General features: G+C 46.3%; 1 protein-coding gene across 2 annotated transcripts in view; it reads left to right on the plus strand.

Moving 5' to 3' along the window:
- The window catches only part of Ak5 (adenylate kinase 5), a 182993-nt gene that overhangs the window by 39969 nt on the left and 119765 nt on the right, over window positions 1–23259 (plus strand). For both annotated transcript variants that reach the window (XM_005083629.4, XM_040751590.1), the window contains exon 6: window positions 1406–1597. In XM_005083629.4, the coding sequence (XP_005083686.1) occupies window positions 1406–1597 (192 nt within the window). The remainder of the gene's footprint in view (window positions 1–1405; window positions 1598–23259) is intronic.

The raw sequence follows: 23259 nt of genomic DNA on the forward strand, positions 1-23259 counted from the left end.
ATGTGTATGTGTATAAGTGTGTATGTGTGTGAATGTATACAGGTGTGAGTGTATGTTTATGTATATGTGTGTAAATGTGTATGTGTTTTTGTGTGTGAGTGTATGTATGTATATGTGTGTAAATGTGTATGTGTTTATGTGTGTGGGTGTATTTGTGTGTGAGTGTGTACAAGTGTGAGTGTATATATATGTGTGTAAATGTGTATGTGTATATGTGTGTGAGTGTATGTGTGTGAGTGTGTATATGCATGTGTGTATATGTGTGTGAGTGTGTATATGTGTGTGTATATGTGTATGTGAGTATATGTGTGTGAGTGTGTATATGTGTGTGTGAGTATATATGTGTGTGAGTGTGTATATGTGTGTGTATATGTGTGTGTGAGTATGTGTGTGTGTGAGTGTGTATATGCATGTGCATGTGTGTGTATGTGTGTGAGTATGTATATGCGTGTGCATGTGTGTGTGAGTGTATGTGTGTGTGAGTGTGTATAGGCATACGCTCTAGTGCCACAGCTTGCATGAGGATCCTGAGGATAACTTGGTGGAAGGTGCTTTCCTCTTCCCGTCACAGGGTCCTGGGGATCAAATCTAGGCTGTCAGCCGCGGCGATGAAACCTTTTCCGCTGAGCCACCTCCCAGCTCGCGGAAGCAGTTGTCTTTAAACTGGAGACTCTTGCTTTAAACCGCTGTAGTCCTAAGCTTCTTCCCGTGCTCAGGGGTGAAACACACCACTTCGCAGCCACATTAAACACTGGGTAGTTTTAAAACCTATCCACGTAGCTTGGCGGTATTTCATGAAGGACTCTGGACTGCCTGGTGCTGTGTGACAAGGAACGGAACACAGAGTGCAGGCCAGACAGACCCGTATGCAACTCTGACCCTAGTGACTGTGTGAGCTCAAAGTACAAAATACACTTGATGTCTATGGCCTTGTAGAATGCTATAACGTTTAATACTATTATAAGGAAATAGTTTAGGCCTTTAACATAGGGTAGCCAGCTTTAAAATAGCAACGGGGAATGGTAACAGTGAGTGCCTGGATCTGCTGCAGACAGCTGTGGCCCAGTGGTCATCTCTCCTCCAAAATCAAGTTATGTTTACTCTAGTAAAGTTCAGACTGCATTTGTTCTTTATGCAACCTGGAAATGTATGTGAGCACAGGCGGAAAAGATGTTTTCTGAAGCATAAAGGGCCACCACATGCTGCCGCATGGGGTTGTCTTTTACGGGGACCGCAATGGGACTGGGCAGTTGTGGCCCTGTATAGATAGCGGCTCGGGAAATTCGATGGAAACAGCCTGAAGAGCTGAGGAGATGTGGCCACTGCCACAGAACCATGGGAGAGTCGTGCTGTTGTCACTGCCTGGCGTCTTAAATACCCGTCTACCTGTGTGTGTTTCCCGCAGATCTGCACCCCTGACCTGGTGGTGTTCCTGGCCTGTGCCAACCAAAGGCTCAGAGAGAGATTAGCGAAGCGTGCAGAGCAACAGGGACGGCCCGATGACAATCTGAAAGCCACCCAAAGGAGACTAGTAAACTTCAAGCAGAACGCTGCGCCGCTGGTGAAATACTTCCAGGAGAAAGGACTCATCATGACTGTAAGTCGGCTTCATTGGGGCACGGCCGCACAAGAGTGACCTTTTAGACCTCTAATCGGCCTGTGTTCTCTCTTAGAAAGTCCCTTGACTTAAGGAAGTGGCTCTGGGGACAGCGTGCAGTATCAACTCAAAAAAAAATTCTTTTAAAGCAGCCGTTTTTAATATTCCTTGGTTCAGTCCTAATGATCTTTTTTAAAAAACTTTGCATTTTAGTTTGCTTTTTATAAGGGAGAATGTGTTGATCTTTGTCTACAATCCCATGTCATCCAAGTTTAAAGTGTTTCGAAGTGACAGTCTGCGTAGTTTCCAGCAACATGTGCCCACCTCTCTGTTGACCACACGTAGACTTAGAGACAGCAGCTGGCTTGTGTGGCGGGAGACTAATTTTTAAGTTGGGACTTTGTCGTGCACCATATGAGGTAACAGACCCAGAATTCACCGTCATGTTTCCTGTTGGTTTGACTTGTCGTAAATGAGGGCTGGTATTGAAATGGGGGTGTGTGTGTCCACCTTTCTGCTCCTGTAATACAGGGCAGTGTACGCACACACGTGTCAGAAATAGCATTTTCCTGCGTTCTCATCGGTTCTGTGGTTACTGGGGTTCAGTGTGCCAGTGAAGGATGGTACACCCGGGGTCTGACAGCGCCCCGGGTCTGGGATTCAATGGTCAGTCACAGCAGAGACAGAGATCACAGGCCACAAAAAAAGTCCCTCATGCCACAAAGGCCACAGTGGCTTCCTGGCAGCTGGACCCTGGTGGGCAGCATCAGACTTTTCTTTCCTGCCCTCCGCCCCTCCACCCCAGGCTGAGAGTTCTTGCCTATGGCCTGGAACGCTCAATGGTGGATCAGGTGAAAACAACGTATACCCGTCCCACTTTCCAGGTTTTATGTAGAGACTGAAGTGCATTCCCGAAACTCCTGTGACCTAACGATGCCTGTGCTAAACCGTCTCTTGGTGGCCTTTAGAACTAAGGAGACAGCTGTGGTGTTTGGATGGCACTCTTTTCCGTCTTGATATATTCAGTGAGATGTGTGCTTTGAGTCAGAGTTGTAAATCTGGTCTAGAGATGACGTCCCATGCCAGGGGTCATTTATGTTTTGGCTTAAACAGACACTGAGTTCTAGGAACGATCTGAGAACATTGGGGTGAGTTTTTCAATGGCTCTGTGCATGTGGGGGGGCACGCGTGCATAAGTGTGTGTGTGTGTGTGTGCCTGGGTGTGTCTTATTTTTGTGTGTTTTTCTCACACACCAGCGCCGCTGACTTCTACTTTGCTCTATGGTAAGAGAAATGAAGCCCTCAGTGTAAATCCCAACTGCAAGGAGCAAAGCCAGAGTTTTAATTGATATGTACAAGGCTTAAAGGTATTACCAGAGTGCGAGAATGACTCCCTGTGTTCCTCGCCGCAAGCTAAACAGATTTCCCCAAAGGATGCAGAGTGAGGAACGTTAATTTACTAATATTTTGCATGGAGGTGAAATGCCATTGCCTGTAATTGAAGGAGGCAGTAACAATAGAGCTGGCAGCCCGTGACCTCACCGCTGAACCCAAATGAGTTCTCAGATAAATACCTCTAATTACTGGCAGGGAAAAAAGAAAACTTGCCTCGAAAAGTCACCTTTTGGAAACTAAGGAACACAGGCTGAGCTCCCAAGAGAGTAATTTGGAAAAAAAAAACCAGCCTGACAAAGACATTAATACTGTCTCCCGAGACACGTGTTCTCTTTCAGTACTGGGGTAACAGTTCCTTTTCAGAACTGAAATTTGGGGGCACGTCTGCTTTTAAAGATGAGCTAGCTAATAAAAACGATCCTCTCTATTCATCACAGTCACGTTAAGATTTTAATAGGCTGCACTCATAGTTTCCCTTTTCTCTGTCCCCCCCCCCCGCCTGAGCTCCTAATGGCTTCCTTCGCTGCTCGCGTAGTAAACGGTCACTAAGAAGTTACTCCCCTAGTTGTCAGGGCTGTGGTCTGAGGAGGCGGCTCCCTGGGTAACAGTGCTTACTGAGTTCAGGGTCTGTCGCCGTTTGCTTTTTGTTGCTGTTATAACAACCACAACTGAAAGCAACGAGGACAGGGAAGGGTCCATCGCACCTTTTAGGTCATGATCCATTAGCGGGGAAGTCAAGACTGGGATTCAAGGCAGGACCTTGAAGCAGAGACCCCAGAGGAACGGTGCGCTCTGCCTTGCCTTCCTAGGCTTCTTCAGCTACTCTTCTTCCACAGCCCAGGTCCGCCTGCCTAGGGATGGCCTTGCCCACGGTGGACTTAGGCCCTTCGGCTTCAATCCGCAATCAGGAAAAGGTCCCCAGGGGCCAGGCTGTCTGATGGAGGCAATTTCTCAGTTGAGACTCTGTCTTCCCAGGAATGTCTAAGTTTGTGTCGAGTTGACAATAGCCGAGGCGGATACCCAGCACCCGTATGTAAAGCTAGGCGTGGCACTGGGGGTGGGGCAGAGACAGGAGGCCTGCCGGAGATGCCTGGTTGGCCCTGTAGCCTAGCTGAAAATCAGAAGACTCGGTGGGGTTCGGTCAGGGACCTTGTCCTGGAAGAATAAAGCAGATGATGGTGTAGGACAATTGACTCCCTCCCGATGCACAGTATATGCAACTACTCACACGCATGTGTACACTACACACAGAAAATAAAACAGTAAAGCCTCTTGGCTTCTTCATTGTCTGTTTCAAGCTCATAGAGCAGTGCTAGCCCAGGACATAGTGTGTTCCCAGTACATGAACAGTGTCTAGTCCGTGGGAAAAGCCTATGAAACCACGAGCTATGGACTTTGAGGACTGACGGATCCCTGAATGTGAGAATGGTTTCTCACATACTCTTTGCATTCCTGGGGACTGGAATTCCCTGCAACAAGCAGAACAGGCTCCTCCCCGTCCGTGGGTAGGTGTTAACCACTTGTCTCCAAGCAAGCCTCCTGAGGACCACAGTTCCTTGGAGTTTGAAACCTCTCGCGGAATCTCATGGTGCCCCACAAGGTGTGGCACAGCTGGGGAGAGGGTGACGCCGCCCTGCAGTGTGATACAGGAACAGTGAGAGAAGAGAGGTGGCGTGATGGTGGGTGACAATGCCGAGACCACGTTCAAGGCTCACCAGACGTCTCCATTGCATGCTTCAGATGCCCGTGGCATCGCTCAACACCCACGTAGCCTGGAGGTGGCGTACCTTCTCTGTACCTCACATGCCTTAGCTGTAGAGTGGATCCCATCCTCCCCTCTGTCCCCTTGTGGTCACGAACTTCAACTTGATGACATATTGTAAAGGGCCCCTAGATTGTGGTGCGCATCACTTGGTTGGTTGATAGCATTTCATGGTTTCTGTGTCTCTCCTTGGTTTCTTTTCCTCTGCACCCTCTAATGGTCTTCTAGGTTCTAAAGCTCTCACAAGCAAAACCATGTCTTTTGAAGAAACTACTGCTGCTCCCCCAATGGATGTTACTGAAGAAACCCCAAATTAATAATGCAGGGGCCTAAACCTTCGTGCCAACTTACTTTTTTCTCTTTAAGTACAGCTGTTGATGAATTATGAAGTTGACCCGATGGCTTTGTTTGGCTGCTTTGTGGTGGATTCAGCCAGGAGTCTTGTGTCTACCAGTCAACCCCACCACCACTGAGCTTTGTCCCCGGCCAGGCATTTCCTTACAGCCATATTGTCTGCATAATCAAGGTGTATCTGAATAGTGTTGTTGAATTTGACATCAGCCCGTTTTTTCCTACTTCTTCATTGACTGTGTGTCTGTTGGTAGCTGTGACTAAAGACAAACAACACAAAAACGAAACCACAGAGGGATAGTGTGCCATTGCCTGGTCATGATCTTGTCAACGTTCTTCCCATTACATTGAGTTGCTCAGAACATCATTTTCTTAAATGTTTGTGCATGCAGTTTTGTTTGCAGGCTGAATTTAAGTGATAGGAAATCTGAAGGCTGGTGTACTGGGTCCCTGTGGAATTGTTTTCAGTGTGTGGACTTTTGCTCACTGTACTAATTTAGGTATCATTTCTTTACATTCTTTATTGTTCCCTACATTTTAAATTAAAGAGTGGGGTGTTGGGAGTTCCTAGAGTCTGTGAAATGTCTTTCATGAGGATGTAGGTATTTGGTGCTGAGTGACTCCCATGACATGTCTGGTGCTTGGACTTATGAACTGCATTGCTATTTGATAATAAGTTCCCTTTTACAGATGGTTGAAGTCTCAACATAATTTTGCTGTTACGTTAATTTTAAAACTAAACAAAAGCAAATTGATTTTGTTTGAGTAGTCATTAGTTAAGAAGTCTTCATAATTTTGTTTCTTAGCTTTTGTGGTGTTGGTGATCAAAGCCCCTGCCTGTGGGTGCTGGGCACATGCTCTATTGCAGTTATGTGTAAATGTGACAGACTCCAGAGGTGTACATGAAGATTTTACTTTTAAAGGAAGATGCTTTAAGTGCTTGAAAACAAAAGCAAATGCACCGTCCATTACTTGCTAAAATGCTAGGGAGACAGCGGCGGACCTAACAGCACTGAATGAATCTGCACTGAATGAATCTGCTCAGCACGGGTGATAATTAGGGCCCGTGAGATGGCACAGCCAATAAGAGCGCTTGCAACAACCCTAACAACCTGAGTGTGATCCCCTGGCCCCTCATGATGAAAGGAGAGAACACACTCTCCCAGGTTGTCCTCTGTCTGCCACATGCATGCCATGGCATACATGTACACACACATGTACATACATACACACATACACATATACACACATACACATGTGCATAACACATACGTACACACACGTGCACACGCATACACAGTGCACACATGTACACACACGTACACATGTGCATACACACATACATACACACACGTACACACACATACACAGTGCACACATGCACACACATGTACACATATACACACATACACATGCACACACATACACACTCACACACACACACATACACGCACACACATGTACACACATGCACACATGTACACACATACACAGTATACACATGTACACACATACACACACATACACACAAACACACATGTACACACATACACACATGTATACACACATATACACTCACATGCACACACGCACACATACAAGCGCAGTAAATACTCAGTGACAATCAGTGAGTGTTATAGTCTACTTTAGACGGTGAATCAGTCACACAGCCATTTTCCCTGTGGACGTTTTGTGAGAGGAGATACGAAAATACAAGAATTTAAAATGAGAAGTAAGCTACAGCTGTAAAATGTAGAAGAAGCCTCTTAACTCAGGTAAAAGCTTACTGGCTGGATTCCTTCAGACAGCAAACACACAGGCTGGGAAATACTGAAGACGGGGTTATTTCTTGTTCACCAGCACCAGCCTTCCCGAGACAGCAGACAACGGATGGTAGCAAGACTACCTTCTCCCATCTCAGTAATTATCTCACATAATGTGGGGCAGAGCAGGAGTATTGGAAGAAAAGAGTTATCTACTCATGGCGTTCTTTGATTGACTTTTTTATTTATTCACTTTTGAGACAGGGCATCGTGTTGGTCAGGCTGGACTCAGACTTGCCCCATAGCTGAAGATGGTCTTGAATTCTGACCCCCTGCCTCCATCTCCCTAGCGCTGGTATTACAGGCGTGTACCACCACGCCTTCCTGGAATATGCAGGGTAGGGTGTGGAACTGAGGTCTATGGAGTGTTAGGCAACTAGTCTACCGACAGAGCTACATCTTTATCCCTTGAAATGCATGTTTGCAACACTTGTGCCCCTTCCTCTCTCTCTCTCTCTCTCTCTCTCTCTCTCTCTCTCTCTCTCTCTCCCTTTCTCCTCTCTTTCCCCCTCCCCTCTTCCTTTCCTTCCCCCGTCTCTCTCTCACACACATACACAAATTAGAAATGATTCTGCAAATCAAGTCTCTAAATAAGTATTTGACTTCTGACAAAAAACCCTATTTCTCCCAGCTTCTGCCTGACTTCCCTCGTTTTTTCATCACCACATGACATCAAAAAAGATCACAGAGGACACAACCCTGCCGAAGCCACATACTGGGCTAAGGGTGCGTCTCAGTGGTAGAGTGTTTCTGTCATATGGGGGTGTGACTCTAAGCACAGTCAGCCACCTCTCTCCCCACCGGGTACCGGGCTCTGTCCCTGAGACGGGAAATCTCCACTTGGATGTGATTTCTTCGTTTCCTCTACACCTCTCCTTTTCAGCTAGGAGATCTCCCTACCACGCATTTCAAATTTACCGCTGAAACTGGATTCCCATCCCACCAGATACTGCTACCCAGAGGGAAAGTAAACAGGAGTAGTAACGCATTTAGACTGAAACAGTGAATAATTAGTCTTTAATTAACTTTGAGTTTCATGGAAACCAGCACTAACATTCAGAATGCTAGCACATTGATACAGTTTGGTAACAATGTCCTTCACAGGCTCCTGTGCTTGGACACCTGGTCCCCAGCTGGTGGCGCTGTTGGGAAGAGGGGACCTTTAAGACCTGGGGTCTTCCTGGAGGATGTTTGTCGCTGGGGTTTTATAGTCCTTGGGGTTTTATAGTCTGGCTCTGGTCTTCCTCCCTGTCTCCTTTGTGAGTTCCAGACCAGCTGCGTGATGATACAGCCACGCCTTCCTGTCGTAATGGACCGTAACACTTCCAGAATGGGAATTCAAAATGTGCCTTTCTCCCCTCCCCCGGCTCTTGTAAGGGCTCTCTATCACAGCAGAAAAGGAAGCAATACTCATACACCGAGAGCCTTGGTGCTCAGCCTCTGGCGTCATGGCATAGGGTAACTGAAATGGAAACAGAGATGCTTACGAAGAAATAAATGGAAGCAGTGTCACAATCAATAAACCATCAGGAGGCTTGGCAGATGCCTCGTCTCAAGAAAGGCAAAGAAAACACTTACTGTCACCTCGGCCAAGCAAGCCATCCTCCCAAAATCACTAGGAGGGATGTTTAGTCACGCTGCTCAGTAGGGGGACATGGGTGAGTTCGCAGCGTGTGAGACGGTGAGCCTGTATTTCCTTCTCAGTGCCGTGGCTCACCTTCTCTTCGTAAGTGTCCACTGTCATGTAAACATGCTGGATTTAGTAGCTGAGACAGGTGTCCCAGCGGAGTCTTCAAAGTTAACAAGTTAGAATGAAAGAGACGCGGAACGGCGCGTCGTCACATCTAGATGTGTGGCCACTGTGACGATGGTTCTTCGCTGCAAACACGGCACTGAGGAGACATGCCTCTGGGCACATCTGTGAGGGTGTTTCCAGAGAAGTTCAGCTAAGGATGGAAGACCCACCCAGCATGCGGTGTCGGCTTCCTGTGTGCTGACGTCATCCTGTGTGCTACAGCATGCGGTGTCATCCTGTGTGCTGTAGCATGTGTTGTCATCCTGTGTGCTGTAACATGTGTTGTCATCATCCTGTGTGCTGTAACATGTGTTGTCATCCCGTGTGCTGTAGCATGTGTTGTCATCATCCTGTGTGCTATAACATGTGTTGTCATCATCCCGTGTGCTGTAGCATGTGTTGTCATCCTGTGTGCTGTAGCATGTGTTGTCATCCCGTGTGCTGTAACATGTGTTGTCATCATCCTGTGTGCTATAGCATGTGTTGTCATCCTGTGTGCTGTAACATGTGTTGTCATCATCCTGTGTGCTGTAACATGTGTTGTCATCATCCTGTGTGCTGTAGCATGTGTTGTCATCATCCCGTGTGCTGTTGCATGTGTTGTCATCATCCCATGTGCTGTAACATGTGTCATCATCCTGTGTGCTATAGCATGTGTTGTCATCCCGTGTGCTGTAACATGTGTCATCATCCTGTGTGCTGTAGCATGTGTTGTCATCCCGTGTGCTGTAACATGTGTCATCATCCTGTGTGCTGTAGCATGTGTTGTCATCCCGTGTGCTGTAGCATGTGTTGTCATCCCGTGTGCTGTAGCATGTGTTGTCATCATCCCGTGTGCTGTAGCATGTGTTGTCATCCCGTGTGCTGTAGCATGTGTTGTCATCCTGTGTGCTGTAGCATGTGTTGTCATCATCCCGTGTGCTGTAGCATGTGTTGTCATCCTGTGTTCTGAAGCATGCGGTGTCATCATCCTTTGTGCTGTAGAGTCATCCTGTGTTCTGTAGCATGTGTTGTCATCCTGTGTTCTGAAGCATGCGGTGCCTTCATCCTGGGTTTCTGGATAGAATGAGGGGCACAGCCAAGAGGCCAGCTTAGTTCTGCTTCCTGGTTGCTCAGATGTGAGGAGTCACTGTCACGTGCTCCCCAACCAGGACTCCATGTTGCCTTTGCCACCAGGATGCCTTTGGCTGTGACACCTCTCAAGCCATTGCTCAAAATATCAACTGAATGTTTCTTTCTGGCATGAAGCATAATAATACCAGAATCTCAGAATCAAGAGCCCAGAAGTACCATGAAAAATACTTAATTCTTTTGACCCAATAAAAAGAAGATAACAAGGGATATTTCTGTCTGGATGATGAGAATTTGTCAAACCCTACAGGTTGTATGTGGTGAGTGGGGGTCTGAATAGAGAGTGCTGCCTTGGGAAAATGCCATTGATGCTTCAGGAGGTCACACCTCTGTGTGGCTCAGGGTTACCCTTCCCACTGACCTGCTTACGCAAGTCTTCATAAGTACAATTTTTTTTTTTGAGACAGGGTTTCTCTGTATCGTTTTAGAGCCTGTCCTGGAACTCGCTCCGTAGACCAGGCTTGGTCTCGAACTCACAAAGATCCACCTGCCTCTGCCTCCTGAGTGCTGGGGTTAAAGGCGTGCGCCACCACCGCTCAGCTCATAAGTACCATTTTTAAAAGGCCAGAACGTAATTGAACAGCATGTCTGATTACTTTCATACACTGTTATTATTGTGCACTGTAAAAGCTAAAATATGACTCTGGCTTCATTTTGTGTTCCTTCACGTTAAAACCTAAAACAAAGCCTCTGAGCAATGAAGCCATTTGTGCACACTGTCACTGTCCACGCACAGCAAGGACAGAGCTGCGGTCCTGGCGGCTGGTTCCTAAATGATGCTGGTTCCTAAACAGCACCAAAGTGAAGAGAGCAAGCAGAGACCATATTTATAGCTCTGGCATTCTGTCTCTGCAAGAAGCACGTGTCCTGCCGTCCTCTCCCCTCCCTGAAGCTCACACGGCATCGGTCATCTTCACACTCCACAGGCAGAGAGCAAACCGAATGACTCAGTGAGCGCCTCTCCTCTCAAAGTTAGAAAATGAAGTTGGGGGCCGATGCCGCCCTATTGCTGGACTCTTGCATTGGATTCGGTATTCTCGTTGTGTTGGGTGGAATGGGTGATGTAAGGGTGGGCTTTGAGAATGATTGTGTTCCTGTAGATTTTATTGACACAGACACTAGACAAGTCTAGTAGCCCAAAAGCCCTACTGATGTTTTTTTTTCAATTATTGTAGAACAAAGGAATGCCTAGTGTGACAGCTACAAAGCATGTGATAACCATAAAGGAAATGATGTGAATAAAATTGAGGTAATATGCACAACACTAGAGAGATGATTCTACAGTTAGGAGTGCTGACTGCCATGTTGAATGGTTGACAAATGCCTGTGACTCTAGCTCCAAAGAATTCAGTGTCCTCTTCTGGCCTACACACACACACACACACACACACACACACACACACACACGGTTACATATCTAGCTGATAGCTTCATTGAAGCAAACGCTTTGAGTCTCAACAAACATTCCAGACTTCAGGAACGGAGTCTTCATTTACTTTAAAATGCTATACTAAGCCTGGGTAGACAGCTCAGTTAGTGACTTCCTGCCACCCAAGCAAGATCTCAGAACCATGTGTGACTAACGGAGCATGGCAGTGAACATCTGTGGTGGTTTGAATGAGAAATTCACCCACCTTCTCCTGCTGGGGCCGCTATGGAATCTTTAGGAGACGTAGCCTTGCTGGAGGAAGTGTGCCATGGAGGGTTGTGGGGGTTTATAGCATCACTGCATTTCATGGTGGAGAGTGCGGGGGTTTATAGCATCACTGCATTTCATGGTGGAGGGTGTGGGGTTTATAGCATCACTGCATTTCATGGTGGAGGGTGTGGGGGTTTACGGCATCACTGCATTTCATGGTGGAGGGTGTGGGGGTGTATAGCATCACTGCATTTCATGTTCTCTTTCTCTGCTTCCTGTCATCGGTCAACACGTGACCATCCAGCTTCCGGCTCCTGCTCCGTGCCATGCTTTTCCTCTCCCCGATGGACTCTGTCTCTGTCTCTCACACACAGAGACAGGAACACAAATTTTATAAGTCTTATTGGGAGCATTTATAAGAAAAGCGTTGGAACTTGTTGATGTCTTTAGAGAGAGATAGAACATATAAACTAAGTGTCCCTCCCCCAAAGACAGAGCCGACAAAATGCTTAGCAATCAAGAAAATACAAAACACTGTTATGACTAGAGCGTGCGTTCACAAACAACAACCATCAACCAGTTCTGAGCTCTGAGTGTGTCCCCGGTACTAATCAAAATGTGTCACAGAAGCTCGTCATCTTGACCTATGTCTCAGTGAGGAGGGTTTTGTCATTATCTGCATTGTGTAAATTAAGCACAAGAATCCCTCAATTGTCCAGGATCCTTCAACAGCAGCAAGTCCCGCCAGCTCCGGGCCTTGGGGTTCAGAGGAAGGAAGCACTTAGGTGTTGTCCTTTGTTTACAGGGAACACCGATGCCCTCTGACCCGCTTTCTCCAGGTATTTGCCATTGGTGACGCACCTGTGCAGCTGTGCTGTTTCTACACTGGGGGGTTTTTCAAAAAAGAGTCACTGAGAAAAAAATTATTCTACTGCTATATTTGCATTGAAAGTTTGATATTTAAAAAGTATTGTTACTGGGTTCTGGCTGTAAAAAAATAATAAGATAATTTATAAAGTCGCTTACCCCAAGGACACATGACGAACAAGGACATTTTACCCCAAGTGGTCATTCGTCAGGCCTCGTGTCTGTGTTTCTCTGTTCCGTGCGTCTGGCCTCACCCATGCCAGTCAGGCAGATGGAAGTTGCGCTGTATTAGAGCCTTCTCTTTGGCTCTCATAAAACACAACGGCCCCAGGCAACTGATGGAAGAGGGCTTCGTGAGGACTCACAGTGCGGGAGGCACCAATGAAGCCTTTACGAGGCTGAGGTGGGAGGTTGCTTGTGAGGACCAGCTTTCAGACCTGAGCAAGGGTGTGACACACTCGGGGTATTAATCTGGTAACCTCGCATATGACAGGCAGTAAAGAAGATTGGGGGGGGGACAGGACAGGAATAGTGGCTGTGTGGCACAGGCCTATCTCTCTGCAGGGTGGGGTCTACGGCCCTCTGACTCCACCTATGAAAAGAGGAGCAGCTGAGGGAAAGAGAGCTCACAAACTCCCCGAATTCCAGGTGTGAGATGCACCTTTTAGTATTATTATTATTATTGTTACAACTTTTAGCATTGTTTTTCTTCCCGCTATATTTTTCACGTCTTGACTACATAATGCCTTGGAGGAGTTCTCTGTTAATGTCTTTTGGGAGTCCCAAATGCCTTTTGTGTTTCAATGTTTATTTCTTCCTCTGGATTTGGTTTCTATAGATTGCTACAGTTTGATTGGAGTCACTATGCCTTTAATGTTATTTCGGCTTCTTGTATTCTTATAGGGTGATTTCCCTCTCTCTCTCTCTCTCTCTCTCTCTCTCTCTCTCTCTCTCTCTCTCTCTCTCTCTCTCTCTCTCTCTTTGTTTGGTCTCTGTTCTCAGGAGCTGGCAAAATCAAGTATTTGTTCTGTCTTGTTAGGAGCATTGTGCTAGGAATTGGAGGTGAAGACTAAATAGACTTTCTTACAATATTTTGGTAACCCACGGCTCATTGGGCAAATATTCTTTGAAGTGAGTAAAGTGACGAGAGTCACAAACACTTCCCAGCTCCTCTGGCATGCTCACTCACCTTGGAGACTGTCAGAAAAGATTCTGAGAGTGTAGTGTTCATGTGACCCAAGATGGAAACGAATGGGAAGCTCACAGGGTTAACTTAAGGTGCCGTAAAAGTCTTTCAAGAGTTTATTCGCTCAAACACTAATTTATGAATTAGACACCCCCAAACAGGAAGTGTTTGGGGGATGCCCGGTGAGGAAGCTGAGGGGAAGGGCTTATAGAAATGCCCTGGTGAAAATATTCAGTCAGTCCCAGCTACTCCGTTGCATGGTCTGTCTGTCTGTCTGTCCTGCAGGACAGGCCCCCAGTTACGCAGGCGGTTGGCTGTTTGTCATGAGCGTCCTTTTCATTTACCGTCTCCGTCTGCACGAAATAGAGGCCGCCTTCCGCTGCCTTGGGTTTTCACGTGTGCTGCCCCTTAGGAAACCTGCCTGTCTTTGTCTGTTGGTGGATTCTCCAGCCTGGTCTGTCTCTATCTTAACGTACTTCAGAGTTCCCATTATTGTCACAAACTAAGGACCTTAATTCTGACAGAAGCAAGGAAGGAGCTGACACACCGTATCAAGCGTCACCGCTACGGTACAAAGCTTTGTTCTTTCGGCCAACTCAGCCCCGTAAGGCAGTTTTTCCTTTCCGTGTGCCTAGTGCTCCTTCTCAAACGGTCACAGCAGCAGCAGCAGCGAGGACATGGGGGGTGCTGCTCTGCCTGAGATAAACCCTAATCCGCACAGGACACCCGCCTGGCCTACGCCATGCTTCATGCATCCTGACGTCGCACTCTCTTCCTGCCTCCCCTGCTTTGCCCTTCTGGACACCTACCGCTGTCTTCTCCCTACCTCATCCAGAAGCATCCAGATGTTCTCTTCCTCAGGCATCATCCAGTGATGCCTCCCCCACCTTAAACCCGATCCACTTGGTGGGGTGGGGGTGGGGTGTGCCATGCAGGCGTTATCTCCAGGAGCCCACGTAGGACGCAGGATGCGTGGGGGAGGAACCCTGTTGGTGGTCTTGCAGTATTCGCCCTTACTATGGTGGAAAAGTAGGCCAAGGGCTGAGAGGTGGCATGAACGATGACCTCACCGATTGGATGAGCCCAAACGACCGGAACGAGGCTCCTCCCGGCATTGCTAAGAAGTAACCAGGCGCCTGGGGCTTTGCGATGAAGAGCTGTAGTCGCTACCACGTTCAGGGTCAGAAATTAGCATGAGGGAGCTGAGGAGATGGCTGTGTGGGTGAAACCCTTCCTGCAGACACATGGAGACCTGAATTTGTAACCCTCAACATGCACATCAGAAAACACTGGCAACACTCACCTGTAACCCCAGCACTACCCCCGAAAGGACCCCTGAGGCTTGCAAGTCAACCATTTTCATGCCAAATAAAGAGCTCCACGTTCAGTAAGAAACCCACCTCAAGATAGAAGGTGGACAGCGTGCAGAAAGACAGCTGACACTGACATCCAGCTTACCCAGATGCACATGCGTGCACACGCACGCGCACAGGCAGCGGGAATAAGAGAACAGGAGGAACGAAAGACAAGAGGCAGATAGCCATAGAAGGAACGGGAAGACTTAAAGAGATAAATATTCATCATTCCAATTTCTAGTTGATTCTCTCTCCCCCTTAATCCAGACACTTGTCTGCCACAATGTAAAACCACCTTGAGAACATACACGTTTGTTTTGATACTTGTAGATAACGTGGAAGATTGGAGGAAATGTTGGTCTTTGACTAGCGCTCCCGTATACAATAGCACAGACAACAACGGGTTTGGGAAGATGTCCCTGGGCCAGAAGCCTGAGTGGACACGAGTCCTAGCAGGATACAGCCACTTGCTGGCTTGTGCAGCCGGTACAGAGGCAGTGCATGGTAAGGACCGTAAAACAGGTGTTGGATTGATGTGTAATTAATGAGTCACACAACATGAACACATTTCCAATGTGAGCAGGAATTGCTTAACTTCATTCGTGTGGACTGAATAAGCCTTGGGGTATTGTTTTAAACAGAGTTCAAAAAAATCCATGTTTTTGCTCATGGTCTGACCTCTAACCGTTACCAATTCACAAGTTATTTGAAGGTGCCGGGCGCCGTGAGAGATTTCTCAGAAAACACTGCAGTGTGGCTTAAAACAATTTCCACAGCCGCTGTCAAATTTAGGAACAAGGTGGAAAAACAAAAATAATGGATTTTTGTCTCCTGCCTGAAAACCTAATCTGAAAATATCAAGAATGCTGTGCATTGTGAGATCATGTCTCTACTCCGAAACTCCAGGCTAAAGCCGTAAAATCAGACGGCACCATCTCTGGATAGACACTGACAATGTTGGCTTTCAGTTCTCCACCAAGTCTTTGGAATTCACATGTTCACAGCAAATTAATTCTGGCTGACGTCCAAAAGATGGTGTGATCCCTTACAACTGAATGACTGGCGTGCAGTGTGACCCCTTACAACTGAATGACTAATGAGCAGTGTGATCCCTTACAACTCAATGACTAGTGTGCAGGGTTTCCTACTAAGCACCATCTAGCTCAGAAGACCCAATAAAGTAATATTGCTTTGAGTGACTATAGTTTACTTCCAGTGATTGTTCGTTTCATCTTTCAGTCTGAATTCATGAAATGCTGATGTTATATCAGTATCAGGTGACTAATTTCTTTAGATTACTTGAGTAGGCAATTCAATACAGTCTCTGAAATTTTAAATTATAAGAGAAAAAAAATGTAGGCATTTCCAACTTCCTCAAGTCATCTTCTTTCTTCGGGAAGTCACTTGTTGGGGACAGGTGATCTATTTTGGTCCCATGCCTAGCTGCGATACTGTCTTCCACAGCAGTTGTGTTTGCCTGCAGTGGGACACCCTTGCTGCCGGCCCTGTGTCTGTGTGACTCCACCGCCTACACCTGTATCTTCCTACAGCCTTCCTTAGCGCTGTGTCCTCAGTGCCTGGCCTGGAGCCTACACGTCCCCACTCAACACACACATTCTCCATCCGCAAGCCACGTGACAGAGCTGCAGTCTCGTGAAGACCCGCCAAGTGCAGCTGACACTGGGCAACAGTGTCACCTTCTCACTGCTGCTCTGGCATGAGCCTGCCTGGTTTTCTTCAGTCCTATGCCTCTTGATTCAAATTGTATGTCCTAAGTTTCCCATCAGCTTGCTTTTGTTTTTAATCGACATCCCCACAAAGTAGATTGTAATTCAAGTAAGGAAAATTTCAGAGTTACTGAAGCAAAAGCTCCTCGAGGGAAATTTTTTTGAATTTTCACACACAAACACACATACGCATAATTTATTTATTCTTGTAATTTCACTTTACATTCCAACCACAGTTCTCTCTCCCACCCCTCCTCCTACCCCACTGTGCCTCCTCACTCCCCCCCGCCCGTCTTCCCCCACTCTTCCTCTCCTCACCACTAAGGGCTTCCATGAGGGGTCAACAAAGTCTGACACAATAGGTTGGGACAGGGCCAGCCCCTCTCCCCTGCATTAAGGCTGAGCATGGCATCCCACCACAGGGAATGGGCGCCAACAAGCGAGCTCATGTACCAGTTTGTATCATGGTCTTACTTCCAGGGGCCCCTCAGCTAGTCCAAGCTTCACAACTGTTTCCCATATATGGGGGGGCCTAGTTCAGCCCCCTGGAGTCTCTACTGCTGTCAGTCTAGAGCTCATGAGTTTCTACGAGCTTGCTTCAGCTGTGTCTGTAGATTTCGCCACCATGATCTTGACCTCCCTTATTCTCTTTAACTGGATTTGCAGAGCTGGGCCTGATGCTTGTTTGTGGATCTCTAAATCTGGTTCCATCAATTGCTGGATGAGGGCTCTATGATCATAGCTGGGGTATTCACCAGTCAGATTACAGGGGAAGGCCAATTCAGAGACCCTCTCCACTATTGCTAGGAGTCTTAGCTGGGGTCCTCCTTGTGGATTCTTGGTTTCTAGGTTTCTCGCTAGCCCCATAGTGGCTCTCTCTATTAAGAGATCTCTTCCATTGCTCCTCCCTGCATCCCTCCTCCCCTCGACCAGCCCGTTCCCTCCTGTTCTCATCCCTCCTCCCCTCTCCTTTGCCACCCCCCACCCCCGTCCCGAATTTACCCAGTAGATATCATCTAGTTTCTCTTCCCAGGGCATTCCATGTGTCTCTGTTAGGGTCCTACTTGTTATCTAGCTTCTCTGGAGCTGTGGATTGTAATCTGGTTAGCCTTTGTTTTACATCTGATATCCACTTATGAGTGAATATGTACCATGTTTGTCTTTCTGAGTCTGGGTTACCTCACTCAGGATTTTTTTTTCTAGTTCCATCCATCTGCCTGCAAATTTCATGAGGTCATCATTTTTTATAGCTAAGCTAGTACTCCATTGTATAAATGTACCACATTTTCTTTATACATTCCTCATTTGAGGGACATGTAGGTTGTTTCCAGGTTCTGGGTATTACAAATAATGTTGCTTTGAATATTGTTGAGAAAGTGTCCTTGTGGTATGATTGAGCATCCTTTACATATATGTAGGTATGTGCCCAAGAGTGGTATCGCTGGATCTTGTAGTAGATTGATTCCCGATTTTCTTAGAAACCACCATACTGATTTCCAAATGGCTGTACAAGTTTGTACTCCCACCAACAATGGAGGAGTGGTCCTCTGATTTCACATCCTCTCCAACATAAACTGCCCTCAGTATTTTTTATCTTAGCCATTCTGGCAGGTGTAAGATGGAATCTATTTAATATACTACTCAAAGTTCTAGCTAGAGCAATAAGACAACAAAAGGATATCAAGGGGATACAAATTGGAAAGGAAGAAGTCTAACTTTCACTATTTGCAGATGATATGATAGTATACATAAGTGACCCCAAAAACTCTACTAGGAAACTCCTACAGCTGATAAACACCATCAGTAATGTGGCAGGATACAAGATTAACTAAAAACTAAAATCAGCAATCCTTCTATATACAAACAATGAACAGGCTGAGAAAGAAATCAGAGAAACATCACCCTTTTCAATAACAATAAATATAAAATATCTTGGGGTAATTTTAACCAAACAAGTGAAAGACCTGAATAACAAGAACATTTAGTCCCCAAAGAAAGAAATTGAAAAAGATATCAGAAAATGGAAATATCTCCCATACTCTTGGATAGGAGGATTAACATAGCAAAAATGGCAATCCTACCAAAATCAACCTACAGATTCAATGTAATCCCCATCATAATCCCAGCACAGACCTCAAAACAGCAATGCTTAACTTCATATGGAAAAACAAAAAACCCGGATAGCCAAAACAATCCTGTACACTAAAGGAAATCCCAGAGGCATCACCATCCCTGACTTCAAGCTCTACTATAGAACTCTAGTAATTTAAACAGCTTGATAGTGGCACAAAAACCATCATGTGGATCAACAGAGTCAAATCAAACTTCCTGATATTAACCCACACACCTATGAACACCCGATTTTTGACAAAGAAGCTAAAATTATACAATAGAAAAAAGAAAGCATCTTTAACAAATGGTGCTGGCATAACTGGATGTCAACATGTAGAAGACTGCAGATAGATCCATATCTATCCCATGCACAAAACTCAAGTCCAAATGGAGCAGGGACAACATAAATCCAGCTACAATGAACCTGACAGAAGAGAAAGTGGGAAATACATTTGAATGAATAGCCATAGGAGACCATTTCCTAAATAGAACACCAGTAACACAGACACTGAGATCGACAATTAATAAATGGAACCTCCTAACTGAAAAGGAAAAGGACACTGTCAATAAGACAAAACAGCAGCCTACAGAATGAGAAAATATTTTCACTAACCCCACATCTGACAGAGGGCTGATCTCCAAAACATATAAAGAACTCAGAAAACTAGACATCAAAATGCAAAATAACCCAATTGAAAAATAGGGTACAGAGCTAAACAGAGAATTCTCACCAGAGGAAATTTACATGGCCAAAAGACATTGAAGGAAGGGATCAACATCCTTAATCATGAGGGAAAATACTGTAATTCATTTCCCCACCATTCTTTCTAAATTTCTGGAGTGCTGCCTGGTATGTCACAAGGTAGGTATTTTCTAAAGATCTGCTAGGGAAACATAGATTTACACTAATACCTTAATCCCATTCTGGTTTTGGAGATATAAAGGGACGAATCTAAGAGAAGAAAATGGCCACATTCTAATAAAACTAGCACCATCTGTGAAAGGACAAAATGGGCGGGTCACTCAAACCTTTGACTGCAGAGGCATAAGGATGGAGTCGGAAGACAAGCTCCTGCCTTGTACAAGGTACTCAAGCCCTTGGGTCCTCTGTCCCTTTAGAAGAAAACTCCTCCCCTAGGACCTACGTCACAGGGAGACTGAGCACGCTGAAGAGGGGCAATTACAGTCTGCAGCAGGGCGCCTGGCTCAGACGAAGGCGTCCTCTCATTCTGGTCATGCAGACGGGGTTGTCCCAGTACCTGCCGGGAGTATTGTTAGCGCTATGGCAACCACGGGCTGTGCACCTTCGCATCCGACGCTTCCACTGCATTGGGTTTCTGACGAGTGGTTACTGTAGCCTAGCGACATTTTTCCACTCTCAGGAAGGTGGTTTATGCAGTTCCTATGAAACGATCTGAGAAAACTGAACATAGCTCCACTCAAAAGAATTGTCGCCAAGCCTGTCACCAACCGCGAAAGTCTCTCGGAAGCTACTCTAAAGGCTTGTGGTGTGACTTTTCCTTTTCCTCCTTCCAGTTTCCCTGTGTTCATTGACTCCTTTTTCCTTCTTCTCTGAGGAAGTTTGGGGGAGCTGACAGTCTCCACCTCATCCGTTCAGGCCTAGGCTGCTAAAAACCTGCTTCTGGTTTCTGACAAACTATAAGAACAAACTGCTAGAGAAAGGCAACAACAGATGGCTGGTCAGTAGTCCAGAGACCCAAACACCAGTCCAGAGACGCAATGCCAGTTCAGAGACACAAACACCAGTTCAGAGACGCCAATGCCAGTTTCAGAGATCCAAACATCAGTTCAGAGACCCAAACGCCAGTTCCAGAGATGCCAACACCAGTTCAGAGACCCAAACGCCAGTTCAGAGACCCAAACGCCAGTTCCAGAGACACAAAGACCAGTGCTTGAAACCCACTGAGTTCCTTAACTTCTCCCAACAGCAGCACTTAGAGAGGGCGGATGCTGGCGCGTAGTTACGAGATTAACGACAAAAACGAGAAATAGTAACTATAAAGCACTCATCTCATGGGTGGCTAAATGAATACATCCCAGTTATTAGTCTCTGGAATCTGTGTCCCATGCTCCAGAACGGTTTCAAGTGAGTCTAACCAAACCGTATGTGCAATGTGTCCAGAGGGAATAGTCAAATGCCTCACGCCTGGTCATTCATTCTCGTTTTCCACGTGCTTGGTCACCTCTGTGGCGTCTCCCTTCAAAGTGCAGAATCCCCCCGTGAAACTTGAGCATCTGCTTCTGAGAGTCCCATACTCATTCCTTCTCAATCGACTGAGTCGGGAGACAACACCAACAACTACTTATTTCAATTGGAGGCATTTCTCAGACGAAATGTCAAACACGAATCTGTCTTGGCAGATGCATGCCGTGTTATTTTCTCCCTTCCTTCTTAACGTTGGCAAGCGGGCACTGTCTGTGGGACATGCAGCTCTCAAGGTAATAGCAGAGGGAGGAGGAAACTGAGTGTTTACTTCTGTTTCTAATTCAGTTTGTGTAAAATATCTGTGGGCCCTGTTAGCATAAATAATGTTTACGTGTTTGCATGTGTACTCACGTGGTGGGCGTCTTATTTGCTTTTCAGTTGCAGTGAAGACGTCATGCGGCACAGACCAGCTTATAAAAGAAAGTGTTTCTTTGGAGCGTACAGTTTGGTGGGGAGCGTAGGCGGCAGGTATGGTGCTGGGACATCTTCAGACACAACCATGAGGCAGCCAGAGAAAGAGCAGACTGGAAATGGCGTGGGCTTCTGGAACCTCGAGGCCCCATCCCCAGGGACACACCTTCCTCCAACAAGGCCACACCTTCTAACCCTCCCCCCAAAATAGTTCTGCGTTCATTCAAACTACCTTAGTGGGGCATGCAGGTGTGCAGGTGTATAAGGAGGCCGTTAGGAGGAAAACCATCCGCGGCTCTGCAGCCCCAGAAGTCACCCTGGTTAGGAGGAAAACCATCCGCGAGTCTGCAGCCCCAGAAGTCACTGCTGTGAACATTCAGCCCTCCTCTCAAGCTGCATCTTTCTTACACTTTGCTAAATGATTCTCGGTATTGCGCTTTGTTTTCGTTACTTTTATCGTCAAGTTTTGTCACGATCCGAAGTCTGCAGAGCGTCAGCTGGGTGACTCACGTCCCCTTGTAGAAGCCTCTTCTACGTCATCGCGCCTGTGAGAGGCACTGTTAGGAGAGCAGACTCCTTGGTCATCTCTTAAGCAGCACACTTCCGGTGTGCTCCATCTTGGGAAGCTGAAAGCCCATATTTATTGAGCCTTGCACCAGCCTGCCCTCTGGAGTCACTCTGGAGATCCTGAGGATGCCCAGGACAAGTTCTGACCCCGCGAGTTTCCAGCCAGAGCTGATGGTAAAACACAGAGGAGCTAGGGGTGGGGTCGGGGGGCGAGCCCCCCCCCAACTTGCAACAGGATGTTGCTAAATTGCTGAGAGAGTTCTCGGATCTCGAATTTCTTTCTTTCCACTCTACAATGAGTCATGCGTCAAAGAACTGTGTTTTCTTACCTCAAATACAGTTATCGTTTTGACCATGTAATATGATTTGCCAGTTGAATGGTGTATTTCCCATTTCTACCAAAAAAAAAAAAGAAGAAAAATGGGGGGGGCAGGTAATGAATAGGCTTAATTTTGTAAACGCAGATCGTGTACACTGATTGGCTTAAGTAAAACCAGTGTTTTTACCGATGGAAAAACAAAAAAGTAAAAACTCCACTCCCCTCAAAAAAAGAAAAAAAATCAAAGAGGCCCTTCAGATTCTAATAATTTAGATTGTATGAAAATATTTTCTTTTTTCCACAAGCATGTACAGTGAGGAATAGTTTTATATAATTGTAATGCTATTCTGGAAAGGTCTTGTGTTCATACATCTGGAGGGTAGAATTAAGAATGAGTTTTTAAAGTCAGGCATAGTAGTATATACCTTTAATCCCAGCACTCAGGGGGCAGAGGCAGGTGGATCTCTGTAAGTTCAAGGCCAGCCTGGTCTACAGAGCCAGTTCCGGTACAGCCAGGGTTACAGAGTGAGACCCTATCTCAAAAGATGATTTAAAATATTTTTTCTTATCATTTTCTACAAAACTTCTACTGTAACATGTGATAAATTTGCTTAAAAACTGCAGATGGCAAAGATAGAAAAATAAAAACAGCAAGTCAATTCAAATAAAGGAAAGCTGGGAGAATTCTGTTCAAACTCAGCAACATGGTAGCTCCGGGAAAGCAGTAAAATGTTCTCCATGAGGTGAGGGCACACAGTGAGCCCAGCCGAACCCTTTGACAGCCTCTTGGCAGACCAACAATCGGCTTCAGTTGCCATTATTTCCTACTCTGATGGCATGTCAAACCATCAAGTTCGGTGACAGCATTTCTCTCCCTCCCTGAAATCTTCCAGGAATTAAGCCACATCAAAAACTTCCAAAGCTGAGAAAGTCTGGCAGAGGAAGGACCACGCTTGAATCTTGGGCGAGCTAAGGATCATGGGTACTTTGGTCAT

Source organism: Mesocricetus auratus, unplaced genomic scaffold, assembly GCF_017639785.1.
Source record: "Mesocricetus auratus isolate SY011 unplaced genomic scaffold, BCM_Maur_2.0 Super-Scaffold_100009, whole genome shotgun sequence".
NCBI classification, from domain to species: domain Eukaryota; kingdom Metazoa; phylum Chordata; class Mammalia; order Rodentia; family Cricetidae; genus Mesocricetus; species Mesocricetus auratus.